The sequence below is a fragment of the Blennius ocellaris genome, assembly GCF_963422515.1.
Source record: "Blennius ocellaris genome assembly, chromosome: 20".
NCBI lineage: Eukaryota > Metazoa > Chordata > Actinopteri > Blenniiformes > Blenniidae > Blennius > Blennius ocellaris.
Window position 1 is genome coordinate 15,006,615 of NC_137669.1, and position 14,898 is coordinate 15,021,512.

The following is a 14,898-nucleotide window of genomic DNA, read 5'->3' on the forward strand; positions in this document are numbered from 1 at the left end:
TTTGAATTGTTGCCAGATTTTATTTTTATTGGCACAAATCTCCTATATCTAATGGACCAATTGTCAAAAATGCATCAGAATACCCTTATACCGCATGTTTTGGATAAATAATAAACTGAAGAAAACAATGTTATACTTTATACTACATCTTTAAAAAAAAATGTTCACAGCTAACTATTTGTATTGTGTCATGTATCAGTAAGGACAAGTTAAGTATAAGTAAACATAATAGTCCATGTATTTTCAAATACATTTTTGGGACGGGCCAAAATGTTAGAAATATAGAAAATGTTTTAAACAAGAGAGACTTAAGGGAAAAATAAACAATTCAACCATAAGATTGTCGAGAAGAAGCTGGAGTGCACATGAAGAAAACCCATATAGGCACAGACAAACAAGCAAACTCCACAAAGAAAGCTGAGATGTTCAGACTCAAACTTGCAAGATATCTTCCTCATCATGAAGGTATTCCCTGAATGGAAGCAAAAGTAATGTATTTCTGCAAATATCGCATTATTCATTTAGGTTTTCAGATAATCCATATGACATTATAAGGCAGCCGAATAACCTTGTGTTGATTGTAATTGTTGTTCATACACCTCAGCTGGACGTTGAGTGTACTAAAGCTTTTAAATCCCACATGATGCCTATGCATCTGCTTACTGATTCAGAGATATCCTCAGATTTTGCTGGAAGTAAGGCTCCAGCAAGCGTGTGTAAACGCTGCATGACCTTCTCTCTCGTCTCAGCGGGATCACGCTGTGCAAATGGAAGGCTGGTTGATTAGGTTGACCTGGATGTCAGAGACAGGGAAGCATCTCTGTATCCTCTTTCACATGTGACGTCTCCATTGGACAAATTAAAGGTCCAAATCAGGAAAACCTCAGAGGATTCACATATGCACGTCGAGATTTTGCTCATTCACAGTTCTACTTGCAATCATGATGGTGATCCCGGCTGCTCAAACATTTGAGATGTCCACTGAAATCTATCAGTCTTACAGCATCAGTGTCTCATCACAGGCTCCCCATAAAAAATAAGTAAATGTAACACTTTGTGATACTTGATGATGCTATAATAGTATTTAGCCAAGGTAACAAAAGAAAACATGTCCAACCTAGTATTTTTTACAGTGGGACATCAGTCATATGTACTACCTGTATAAAGACAAACTGCAGTAACTGAACAATCGAAACTTTTTTTTTTTCCAACTTTTTTAATTGATCTTACAAGTTGAACTCTTGAGAATCTGCTTTTTAAATACATTTGAGGGCTTGGATTGAAATGTGAAGCCAAAAAAAGCTTGTGTAAAGACAAACCTCTTGTGTAAAAATCATCAAGATTATTCCTGAACAAGTTCTTCAGTCAACACCTGCCATTGCACACCTACCGTTAAAGCCCGATACTTTGCACTATGACGCTGAAACACACACACACACACACACACACACACACACACACACACACACACACACACATACACACACACACACACACACACACACACACACACACACACACACACACACACACACACACAGTCCAAAATCCCTCTCCTCTGTCATACTCCATCTTCCAAAGGCTAAAATCCCATAATTGCTCTTGGTCTATGAAAAAGTAGCAAAGCATTCCCCCATTCAGTCTCTCTCTATAGCCGTTGCTCCAAGGTCTCAGCAACCTTTGTTAGTGGTTTACTTCATGTGCCACTGGTTACCATTTTTCCCATTAATCTGCAGTGTTCAAGGATTTCTAGATGTGACTTCTAATCCCTCCTCAGCACCACATTATGGCAATCCAGCCCCATCAAGATGAGTGGTCAAGGGCACGGTGGAGAGGACGTCTGGGGAAGGACCATATGCCTGGTGTATTAGTATGCTGGTCAGGGCAAAGAGCCGAGAGAGCTCCCCGCACAAATATGTTGATGAAAATCCCTACCAGGATGATCATTCATGTTTAAATTGATACATCACTGATAATGATCCAATAATTACATTATGTAATATATGATGTGCAAAATCCCTTGATGTATGGCCATATTGTCCCCAAACCTCATTTCATTGTTTGAAAAACAGCCATTCCCCAGAGGAGCACGTGTGGCCGTGGTTGACTGATGCCTCTACACATACCGGGATACGTGATTAGAGAGAGAGTTATGGCCAGCAGTTACAATCTCCTGCAGATAAATTTATGGCTGACATATAATGACGGCACACCCGGTTGAGTCCACAGTAAATCCAAGACATGGATTTCTTCTGTCCTTGGGCATTCAGTTAAGATCCCCGCTCGGCCTCAAAAAGCAGATATCGCCCATATCGAAATCTGCAGCGTTCAATAACTCACCGCCCCGGTGCTATTTTACCCTAAATCTGCTGTGACGTTTAAGATACTCCCTTTAAAGTAGCTGAGATCGATGTTCGAGTAATAAAAATGGATCATTTAAGTTTGTGTAAATGAAAAAATGCCACTTGCAGCAACAAACTATTCCATTTAAAGGCTGTTTGTGAGAACCGACCGTTGTTCTGATTCTGTGAGCTTTGCAACTATTTGCAACTAAGTGAAAGCTCATGTCACTGGCTGTACTTCACCCCGATCAGCCATAAAACATTATGACCATCATTGTGAACCGTCTTAGTGGTTAGTTAAGCAGCAAGTGAACATTTTGCCCTCACAGTTGATGTTTGAGCATTGAGTTTGAGAAATCTCTCTGATCAATACATAAACAGAGTGCTAAATGATTCTTGCACCATCTTGGCTATATAGCAGCAGTCAGGAAGGCTGCAGCTACTGTGAGACCTCAGTATCTAATAAAGGGTAAAGTCTCACAATCTCAAAATTCACCAGGCCACATTGACCTTTTTTACATTAACTTGAGCAAAGTCAGCAGAAATTCTAATGGGTTATAGGTCAAATGACATCATCATTGTGAGGTCATCAGGAGGTGCATAAAGGGATTGTTTGATCTGAGAAAGAGCAATATTTAAGTAGGACCATGAATATGTGTCCAGGTTTGAAGGACCTTCTTTGCAGAGTTTGCTTTTTTTATTTTTTTTTTTACATAATTTTGAAGAGAATAAGTATTGAAGACAAATAAATTATTGCAATGAGACAGCTACATTGCACTCAATGAAACTGAGGCACAGCTGTGCATAAGTAGGCTGTAGTTAGAGGTTTTTACTTTAAATTTTTTAAACATGTTCCATTCTTTTAATTGTGGCAGTAAAACAGTTACGGTACTTGAAATGGGCTATAAGACACATCATACAACCTATTTTCAGCAGTTGCATACACTTCTGTCATGTGATGAAGTATCTGTGAGTGTACGGTAATGAAATCTTCACCGAAATGAATGGAGACTTGTTATTCAGTGCACACAGCAGGTGACTGCCTGGAAGGTAGGAGAAATATATTACCAGATCTAAAAACGGTTGCATTTGTGAAATGTAATGCACTTGTCTGTTGCATAAATGAATAAAACATGAAATAACAGGTGTGTTATGCTGCCTTAGAGTAGCACAATGCTCAGATCTTTTACCACATTGTCTTTTTGTTATTTTTCAATAAATGTGAAGGCTGGTAAACAGTCAAGCTGTTTATATATAAAACCTTTAATAAAGTGGTGACAAAGACAACAACATATCATACAGGCTTTGAATATAACAACCAGAGACACAAGATTCATGATCCCGCCTGAATTTTTTTTGCTTTAATACACTTCATCTTCTAAATATTTGCTTGGAAAACCCTGTATGAATATGCAGTCTGTCTAGTTATCCCACACAGCCCTCTCCTCTGAACCTAAAACACTTTGAAGTGTTGAGGCAAAATACCACCCTAAGGTCATGGTGTTTTTACCATCTTGCTACCACCCATCAAATCCATTCAGCAGCATGCAGACAGACTGCGGGGTGTGTGTGTGTGTGTGCCCGGGTTCATCCTGTGACTGACCCGCGACTTAACTGGCTGTCACACGGACTGAGTGGCTTGCCAGCGAGCAGCTGTGGCCTTGGTGCCCCATCCAGGCCTGTGGCCTTCAGTCCAGAGTGTTTCTCTGCATGTGAGAGACACAATAGTGTCAGTGTTGGTGGTGCTAAAGAGCCCGTTTGTTGACGTTGAAGATTTTGACAGAGTAGTCGGCGCTGGCACTGGCGAGCTGGACCCAGGAGCTCTCCTCCTCCTCCTCGACCCCGCTCTCTCCGTCAGTCTGTCCATCCTCCTTGTTCTCTCGACCTGCTCGGCCGGCCGTGGGCCTCCAGCGGAGTCTCTTCACTGCCAGAGCGTGGCTTTGTCTATGGGAGGGGGTGTGATGAAAGGAAACTGCAGTAGTAGTAGGCGAAAGACGTGCTCAAGACAAAAACACCACCACTCCAAAGCATGAGTCACATGTACATTATTGACCCTGATCACCTGTGAATTCCAAAAACGTATAATTATACGTGTCTCTTGAGGAACTGTAATAACAGAGCAAGGTGTCCAAAAATATGTGTTTTTCATTTTATAAACAAGTTGAATTCTTGAGGTAGAGTCCAAATGCCACTTTCATTTACAGCATTTCAACCTCTCCATTTCTAAACTAAACAAATCATTGCCTGCACTTTTAACATGGTCCTAATAAACTACTGTACACATAAGGTGATGTAATTTCTACTTTTGAAGTTGGCGAATTTAAATTCTGGCTTTGAAAAGCAAACACCGACTCCAAATGTCTGAGGTGAAAAGCCCTTCACATACAGACACAATAAAAGAATATACTTTTTTTTTTAAACACTTCTCTGCAACTTCCTGAGCTCAACAACAGTGACTCACATCTCTACAGTGGACACAAAACACAGAAGCACACAAAAACACAGTAAAAGCCTTCTGCCCTCACCATCGCCCTGCTCAAAAGACCAGCCATGCACTTGATCACCTCTCCCTCTTTTTCTTTATAACACAAGCCTCTGCCTCTCAAGAGTACTAACTATAGCCACATCATCAGTAAGAAGCTGTGATTTTCCTGTGCTGCCACTTGCTGGTTACTTTAGAGGCTATTTGAAGTGGCTCTTGATAAGACTTTAGTGCTGTAAGGATACAAGGCTTTTGTTTCTCCACAGCTGCTCCAGTCGTCTCCTGCAGCAGGCTCCTGACCGGGTCTCCACCTGTACAGCCGGATCCTGCCACACTCCAGGCCGACTGCAAGCAGCCAGCTGTAGACAGTACAAGAGGAGATGCATATTTAAAATGGTGAAGCAGAAACTAAACTGAATAATATTGAACTAATGTTGACCTTAAACACCACACCACCGCAAATGCTTTATATCACAACAACAACAACAAAACTACTGTACTGACAGAGCCCAACCTGTATCATAAAAACTGCATTTCACACTTTAGACATGCTAAATTATGTTAACAGATTGCAGATTTGACCCTTGTTTGACAATTATGGAGAAAAAACCCCCCCCCCAAAAAAAACAAACCTTTATAACTTTAACAACATCACTGTGTGCTGAGCTAAATGCATGTGTGAAATTATTGGGCTTCTTATATTCCCATGCTGTGAACTCATTATTGCTCATAAAATGTCTAAAATAGTGAAAACAATAGCAGCAATTTCTCTTTCGCACTCTAAAGTGATCAGTTCCAAGGGTCCAACATCTGTCACAGGATGCGTTTGGTCTATGCTGTGTTGAGATCCCAGCTGAGCTGGACAAGAAGCTCATCAGTTGTTTTCAAATTTCCATAAATAAACCATCATTAAAACAAAAAAATGAAAGCTGGGTGTAATTAAATGTGTACTGGCATTAAAAGTCTTTTAAAGAGAATCCCGCCTCTTAATATAGACACATCTTGATGTAAAATATCAATGAGTCGGTGTGTAAAGGTATGTATGCATGTGTACCTGTTGTCAGCACAGAGTGACGGGCAGAAAGCCACGGCGGTGGCAGAGTCGCCCACATCCAAAATGGAAGAGCATGGTTTAATCTCAGCAGGAGGCGCAGAGTCTTCAGAGGGGTCTGATCTGCATGGGCCCCATACGATCACCTGAGCACGCACACACAAACATACAATCTGACTAACAGGTCACCACCGAGGCTCCTCGAGCAAGGCCTTTAACCCCAACTGCTCAGGGTTGCATCAGGGAAGGGCATTTGGTGTTAAAACTCATGCAGACCACATGAACTGATGATCGCATTTCCTGTCATAATCAGATACTTCACATAGAGGACTCGCATTCAAGGAATGAAGAAATTGTGGATGGAATAAAAGAATCAAGTCATGAAAACTGTATTTTGTCTCATGTTCACAATTTAACCGTAACCACTTCACATTGAATTTCTATATGTGACAAATGGCGTCACGGCACTTTTCAGGATGAGCGACCTTGCCATAACCATAATTATGCCAGCAAGCATGTTGCCTCATAGCCATGTCATGCAGTGGAAAAATCATGTCAATAGAAAAAGCTTCTGGTAAAGTTAAACATGTCAATAAATGGAAACAAAGATGGATCCAATTGAGAGTAAAATAAATTAAAAGAAGAAAAAAAGCACATTTGGAAAAAAATTAAGAATTCAACAAAAAGTAAACATTTTTACTACAATACTGCTAACTCCTCCATTGATTCCTTCTTATTTCTCCACTTCACCTTCAGAGCAAAGTTTGTACCTTCTTGTCCCGGCTGGATGTGACGAAGTATCTGCTGTCGGGGCTCCAGTCACATGACCAGATGATCCGACTGTGTACGGCTGTATCCTTTCCTGTGTGTGCACACAGTGAGAACTGGGGCTCTGCATCCAGACAAGCAAAAGACAGATATATTAAAAAAAAAAAAAAAAAAAAAAACCAACAACAAACAAACACAAAAACAACACTATCAAACATGCAGTTTGTCACATTTTATTTCCACAACGTCTCCTCTTCAACTCGTGCTGGCAGCAGAACTTTGGGCTGTGATTATTAAAATATGACATCAGCATGTGGAAAGCCCTGCCTCTCTGATATGTGGCGAACAAAGCCTCTTCTTGGCAACAAATAAACAACCCAACAAGACAGAGAACCTCATTTCGGCCCTCCATTTCAGTCAGTTTTGGTTTATGACCTGCTGCTGTTTATTTCCCCAGCCTAAGTCATTTCAGACCCCAGATTGGTTTTCCCAGGAGAGCTTGTTTGTATGCTGCTGGCAGTCGCCTGTCTGCGGTACTCTGACTCTCCACAAGCACTCATACTCACACACATAACTAAGGAGACATGAAAACACAGCTTGAAAACCACAGCGTTGCCACAAACACCCCAGTTAACCACCAAATGTGTTTCCAACTCTCTCCGTGTGCAAGATGAGCCAATATTTCTCAAGAGTGTGCCGTTTATTAAGCATGTGTGTCCCTGGATTTCTTCTTTCATTAACATTCTCATCTGAGCACTTTGAAGGACTCGACGCTCTGTTTACATGAAGCACAGAGACGACACGGTAAACAGAGAGGAGACGCATCCTGTTAAAAGACAAACCAAAACAGGAAAATACAAAAAGCAGCAAATATAAAACGCTCTGCAAATTAGATTAAACAAGAGCAGAACCAAAGGAGGATATAGAAAAAAGGGTAACGGTGTGTCCTTAAGGAAGATGTGACGCAAAAAAGGAGGGCTGCAAAAGTGAAGTGGGGAAAAAAAGGAGTGTGTGTGTGTGTGTGTGTGGGGGGGGGGGGCAGAGTGAGACAAAACAATACAGGTAGGAAGCAGACGATGTGTGAATGGAGGGACTCACTTTGTTTGATCAGCTCTGCCTACGTTTAACCTTGCCCGGTCAAGCCAGCGAGTTGTGTGTGTGTGTGTGTGTGTGTGTGTGTGTGTGTGTGTGTGTGTGTGTGTGTGTGTGTGTGTGTGTGTGTGTGTGTGTGTGTGTGTGTGTGTGTGTGTGTGTGTGTGTGTGTTCGTCACAATCACCTTGAGTGATTCAGCATCCAAACAGAACAGACGGTACCCCCCACCCTATCAGACCACCCCCACAAAAAGATCCCTCCCCTCCCCTCCTCCTCCTGTCTCTCACTGACACACACACATTGTCCTGCAATTGTACAGCCCAACAGAACAAAACAAGGTTTGCGATAAAAAGTAAGAGATGCTTTCATATCTGCAGGAGGGAATAACATACTTTGATCTGTTTTAAATTTGATCTGTCGGAGTTTAAATGTTGACACTTTCCCATATAAACCAAAACGGAAACACCCACACGTTCACATAAGGAAATTGAAAGCCGCCTGTTTTGAGGTGAAAATTGTCGTTTCGCAATTTGTCGTGCCTTTCAGTGACGATGGCGATGAGTCTACCCGATCTCCACTAGTGGCAGTAAACTGGGATCATTTTATGGATACGAGCGACTAGCGACAGTGATCCTCAGTGTTGTTATCAATCCACAAGGATCCCTCATTATAAAGGCACCGACACTGACCAACAGCAGTGTGATGACATCACATCCCTAACATATGTACAGTGATACACAAATGTCATCGTAAAGATACATGGGTAGAATGATTATTGCCATTTAGCAACCCGTTAAACACTAAATAATAAATGGACTTCACTGACAGCGTGCAAGATTTAGTGTGAAGATTTGAATGATTAACTCAGTCGAGACCCAACTTTTATAAATTACACTTGCGAGAAGCCTTGTGCGTATTTACAGCAAATATGTATAAGTGACTAAACAACTTTAAAGAAGCTTGAAGAGAAGCAAATTAAAGCAGTAAAGGCATCACAAAGCTGGCCGACAGAAAACTTCAGTGAATCATTATAATATTTATATTGGAAGTTCGGTATGATGGTGTGAAAGCCAGACAACCAAGATGGAGCTGAGCCTTTGAAAACAATAACTGAAGGAGAAGACAGAGTAACATCTTATCAAATATTGACATCAAATACAATTAACAGTTTAAAACCTTGAGCAGCTGGCCAGCATGTATTGTATTTACTTAGGAGTACCACTGGATTATTTAGGATTTGGATCTAGAGACAATTTCATAGCTAAATCCTTCAACAATGTGGACTGTGAAAATATTTCTCCCTCATTCCCTCAGTTGACTCTCAAAAAGTTGAGTTGAGCTAAGAAGAGACTTTCTGACTCATCATTGAACTTAGACCATTAGATTGCGTTTCTCGTTTTTTGACTAGACCATATTTACATTTAGTATTTCTAACAAAAAAAGAATACTGCAATTATTTTACTTTGTCTGATGATGAAGATAATGATCTTCACATGAAATAAAATCAACACTCAATGAAAGAGCTTCCCCAAAGTCAAGTGTCTTTTTCATAATTCATTTCCATTTATATTTAATTTAACATGTTTTACATTGCAAGCAACTTTCCAAACAAATATCACCAAATGTGAGCTCTGTTCATTTGATTATGTTAATTATAATAAATAAATATACACTTGCTGTTTTATCTATGTGTTATTTTTAGTGCTAATTTAAGCCAATCTGTCACTTGTTTGGCACCTTGCAAAAGTAGAGTCATTTTAATAATTAAAGCTCGACTTGGAGCACAGTTTGTAACAAATTAGGTGACAAATATTTTCAGCCAAAAGAGATTAAAAACCTTTTTTTTGTCAGCAAATTAATTTAAATGATTTACTGAAGTACATTTATTTGCAAACATAAAGAAGTATTCTAATTCAGATCCCAAACTGAAGCGTGTTTTCTCACCTGGACTTTCAGGTGTGGCCTGATTCCGTCTCCACAAGGACCAGGTGCGATCTCGGGAAACGGCCAATAAGAGTTGAGAATCAGGTGAGAAGGCCATCTGGGTAACGGTGAGGGTGTGACAAGGCAGCATCTGCAGCTGACGCCACGTGGCTGTGCTCCACAGCAGCACTGCTGCGTGCTCTGCTTTAGAAGCCTGGAGACGCAGTGACGAGAGAACAATTTAAAAAGGCAACGAAATGAAGACTTGCTCTATTTCAAAAGAATGCATGCAGCGTGTACAATGTACTTCATCTTTGTTGTGAAGATTCAGACATGTGATTTTCCATGTGCAATAAACACTCATTTCTACAATACAGTCTACCTCTTGTAAGTCAATTAGATATACACCTTTCAAGGTCATCCTACAGGGTGGATTGGACCCACTGCCATGTAAGTTTTGGCCCCGAGGCCTCATGTTTGACAATCCTGTTCTACAACCGTCTCATTCCTTTTGCATATTTAATTGTTTAGGAAAGTTTCACAAAGGGGAAAAAAGCACAATTATTTTTGCTCACAAATCACAAATGGAACTTCTGATAAAACGTAACGCTGGCTTTCATAAGAGATTGTGAGGGAACATGAATAAAATAAAGAGGATCAGACGACAGGACAAAAGGACAAGTGATATTTATGGGGCGAGTGTGAATCTATTTGCCCGCACAGGAAGGTCGGGGAAAAGGGTAGGTACCCTCATTACTTGACTGACAGCACAGTTTAACCCTGGCTGGTGTGTGCTGTTGTTAAAAAAATTTTTAAAAAAAGCATTTATGTCAGGATCTCCTATCTCCTCTGATCTGATGGCCCTTTGTGCAGCAGGGTCACGTAGTCCTAGCTGTGACACGGTCTCCGGCCCTCTGGTCATGTCACACTGACCTTGCACGCGGATGCCACCACCGTCCTGTTGCTGTCAGACGCGAGACAGAACATCTCGAAACCGTGGCCGTAACTGGAGACAGGAAAGGACAACCGCAGAGTTAATTTGTGAACAACACGCGCTGAATAAATGCAAGGACAGACGCAGATCTCGGAGACAGACAGGTGAAGGGAGGAGGGGAGAGAGAGAGTGCTTTGTGTCTCACAGTAAATTAAGTATTCTGTTATTTCAAAGCATCACTCTGACAAGCTTCCAGGCTGGAGCCATCACCACTCACTGACAGGTAAACAATTAGACAGAGTGTGAAATTAAAATACTGATCTGTGATGACTAGTCCTTCTCCCGCTGACAGAGATGAACAATGACGATGCTCCGGCTAATCACTCACAGCCTTAATTGCTTTTAGCTTGCTTTCACCTGGCTGTTTTGAAATGTCAACAAACCCAAATTGCAGCCTGTAACTCATTGGAAAGAAGTCCCTCCCCCACCAGGAAGCTTTCAATTGCTGCAGCAATTTGGCTGCAACAGTGAAAGTATTATTTATGCTACAAAAATAATTCAACCACTTACTCATTTTAATGTTTCTATAATGCAGTAAATGATTCGATGGACGACGCCAAATGAAGGTAGAAAAACACTTTCGAGCACACACAATGTCCACACCTCCAACGAATGCTTGTGCCATACATCATGTTTATGGCAGATTGACTGCGATATGGATTTAACATTGGCCCTAAATGGAGGTAATATATTCTGCCGGGAGGAAAGGCTCATGGGGTGGCATGAAACTGGGATGATAATGATGGTACAAACAGCATCAAGATACTGATCATCTTTCTGATAAACAAACACAATTCCATCCAGAAATGTTTCTTCTCCAAAAGTCATTTCAAAACTTTGCATTTTACTGAAAACAAAACGGTACTGTCCCACACGCTGAAGACATATTTTGATACTCACAGTTTCTGGACCTCAGGCCAAAGAGTATTTTGGAGAAGATGGTCCTCTGGCGGTGGTTCTGTATATACATGCACGTACAAATGACACACAGATATCCGTTACTATGCCTTCGGGAGACATTTTCTATAGATATACAATAAAACTTCATCTATCACTTTCCAAACCATGAGCTCAAAACACGGGAGGGTCCATGTATTGCCCATTCATTCCCAGCTACATATGCCCAGTCGTCACATGAAACATACAGAGTCAATGAGAGGTTTGGATTCCCTTGAGTTCCTCGTCCACTCCTGGACTCGCCACATATATTCACCTAATAATGTGTTTATTTGTCTCACGAGGAACATCACTTTTGTCCTCACAGGATGTGTATGCAATCGGATCGACATCTTCACCAGTAAAGAAGAACGGAGTGCCTCAGACATGTGCATGCACGCAAAATACTAAGTTAACCGCAGACCTTAAAATCCTTATATAACCGTCATTTGCAAAGCTCTGAAAACTGAGCTGTTTTAAAATTCAAATACAATCAGATTCCAATTTACTAAATGAGGATTACACCCAAGTGACCACTATAATTTTCCTCTTTTAAATCCCTGCGCCACTAACGCGCAAGTGACAGATGGGACTTTCAATGCATGTGTGTTGGAGTGGAACCCCCCCCTCCCCCTCCCCAAAAAAGGCCATAAGTACCATAAAGAGAGACAGTGAGAAAAAGAAATGTACTGAGAGCTACATGCTAGAACGAGAAGGCGATGATCACCTTGAGACATTGTTCTTCCACATTTCCATTCGTTTCCCACTTGCGTTTCGCTTGCATGAAATCCTCAGCTCAACGACCTGCTGCTTCCCCACACCTCACCAAAAAAGCTATTTCGAAACAACTGCAGCTATATCTGCTGGTTCTGAACGGCGGATGGCTTTGAGGGGGATCAAATCGAGCCGAGTGCCAATCCTCTCCCTCACGCCGAATGAAATGCACAAACCCTGTTCGCCTTTGTGCTGCTTGAAAGTGAAAGCTACAGTCCTTGCATTTTTGTTATTGGTCATTGGCTTCCCATTTAGCCTGATTATTAATTTCTCTCCCCGCCTGCGGAACTCAATCAAACGAGCGAAAATGCATTGTTAACAACAGTCTCCACGCCCGGCTGCTCCTTACATAGCCCAGGGTCATCGATACTTAAACTTTGCAATCACATAAGCCTGCTTCCTCATTAGCATTGCAGATTAAGGAGTGGTTTCAATCGTGCTGATGACAGCCCTTGACACTTTCTAGCCCAGAGGTTTTGAAACTGTGCTCTATACTCCCTTCATTTGATTCGCCTTCATTTTTGCAATTAGTTTCCCTTTTTTCCCCCTTGTTCTATCATCTATTTGTGTTTTTGGCTAGTTGACCATCTTGTGCTGCACAATACCACTATAGTTTCATATGTTATTTAGTTGATGTCGATTTTAAATACAAACTCTCTCAGTCTTTTCTTTTTCTTTTTTTTAATCAAACCCCTACTACTTATTACCACTTCTCGGCTTTCACACAAACCACCTCGTGGCTATAACACCATCACTCTACTGCAGATTTCAGACACTATGCACTCCATATTCAGAGCAATAGCGAACTGTCTGTCCAGCTGCATATCAGTGTCTTTTACCGGAACGTCCAACGACAGGCAGGCAGGAGCTGTTAAGTGTGTGCCGCGGCAGCTCAAAGACCACTATGAAACAGACGATCATACTATAGGAAGGACAGGCATGTCCTTTGGCTCTAAAATGATGAAATAGCATGGTTTAGTACATTGTCAGCCAGGACAATGAAATACTACAAATACAACCTACCAGTCAGGTTGAGTGGATGAAAGTAACGCTCCTGGTATTGGTCAGATGCACTGCTGAACCGTTCCTCTCCATTGGTTTTTGGGGCAAGGTCTCCTGTAGATTTAAAGAAAACAAGAAAGACAAGAATTTCTACTAATTTACTAAGATGCTGGATAAACTCTCGAGCGAATAAGGAACCGCTGTTGCCAGCTACTGTGTGCAGTGAAATTGATTTTCAAGTTAAAAACTGATTAGCAGACAAAAGCTGGACTCAGAACCTGAGCCTTGAAGCGTTGGTTTGACTGAGCTGAACAAGTGTTTTACCTTGAAATACGGCCTTGTTGGAAAGGCCCAGGGCAGGAGTGCTGGCTCCTTCTGGAAGGTTAGCACAATCCTGGCAAGGATCACACAAGTAAAGGATGAAAAGGACTTCCACACAGCAACATATGTAGGACTCTGTGTCCAATCAGCTCATAATACAGCTAACAACCTCAAAGAAATCACAACATAAGGTACCTAGCTTTTCGAGACAATATGCCATTTCAAAATACATGCACTATACACAAAAAGTAAGAGACATTTGGCTTTAGGGTGAAATTTATGGAAAATGTAAAACGTTCATGCGATGCGATATACTATCGTAAAAGTAGAGTATTCAAGTAGAAGTATGCAATTGTGATTTTGTTTCAGAGTGGTATCTTTTGGGGAAATCATATCGATATAACAGTAGAACCCAGCATTTAATAAAATCAATTAACAGGACAAAAAAAGGTGAAAACTGAAATCAGGAATATGCATATGCATGTTTTGGTCAAATTTGCATTTACGCAAAAATCTTTTCTCCATCAAAACTATGCATAGCTAATGCACCTTAATTTTCTGCCACCATCAAATCTATCAACTAACACCAAACAAAGGTTAACACACACACAAAAAAAGCAGTTTTTGGCATTTGCAGGGGCAATTTGGTAATTTTTTCAAGGGAAGACAAGAAGTGCATGGAAATAGCAAGTCTTTCCAATTGGATAAAATAAATTGCTATAAGGAGCTTTGTGACGACAAACAAAAGTTCTTACCAAACACAATTTTTCTTCATGATTTTTCAAAATGATTTAAAAAAAAATTATTATTCACATGACAGCCCTGAGCTAATCCTAATGCAAAAGACACCAATTCAAGTTTAAGCAAGACATAAATCTGGGTATACACTTACACTGGATGTCAGCAGTTTCTCTTTTGACGTCCCGGAGATGTTGGCAAAGTTTTCCACAAAATTACGAGGCGCTTGAAACACTCTCAGCACCTTCTCGTCGGCGCCAGACACAAACTGAAACCTTCCCACCATGGCGAGACACTGCATGTCGTATCCGTGGATCTGCGGCCGGGAGATTTCATGCCAGGTTGCCTGTCGTCGTGAAAGCCACAGAAAGATATCTAAAGATGGCTGCTGGAGGATGCGGCAGCCTTTTTCAATAGCTCTCTGTTGTTCCAGGATCGTTTTCTTGGCCCTAAATCCAGGGCTCTTGAGAACAA

General features: G+C 41.2%; 1 protein-coding gene across 2 annotated transcripts in view; it reads right to left on the reverse strand.

Annotated features, from left to right (window-relative positions):
• Positions 1-14,898, reverse strand: part of elp2 (elongator acetyltransferase complex subunit 2) — a 34,537-nt gene that overhangs the window by 3,856 nt on the left and 15,783 nt on the right. Inside the window, exons 13-22 of one of the 2 annotated variants that reach the window (XR_013937076.1) lie at positions 14,579-14,770; positions 13,690-13,759; positions 13,387-13,479; positions 11,554-11,611; positions 10,593-10,665; positions 9,681-9,873; positions 6,646-6,767; positions 5,879-6,021; positions 5,070-5,183; positions 3,946-4,286 (exon numbers count right to left, since the gene is read on the reverse strand). Coding sequence is in view for 1 of the 2 variants with exons in the window: in XM_080516551.1 (XP_080372677.1) it covers positions 4,088-4,286; positions 5,070-5,183; positions 5,879-6,021; positions 6,646-6,767; positions 9,681-9,873; positions 10,593-10,665; positions 11,554-11,611; positions 13,387-13,479; positions 13,690-13,759; positions 14,579-14,770 (1,257 nt within the window). In the remaining variant the exon portion in view is untranslated. Of the gene's footprint in view, positions 1-3,647; positions 4,287-5,069; positions 5,184-5,878; positions 6,022-6,645; positions 6,768-9,680; positions 9,874-10,592; positions 10,666-11,553; positions 11,612-13,386; positions 13,480-13,689; positions 13,760-14,578; positions 14,771-14,898 lie in introns of those variants that run through there. The other variant, XM_080516551.1, reaches the window with a different exon arrangement.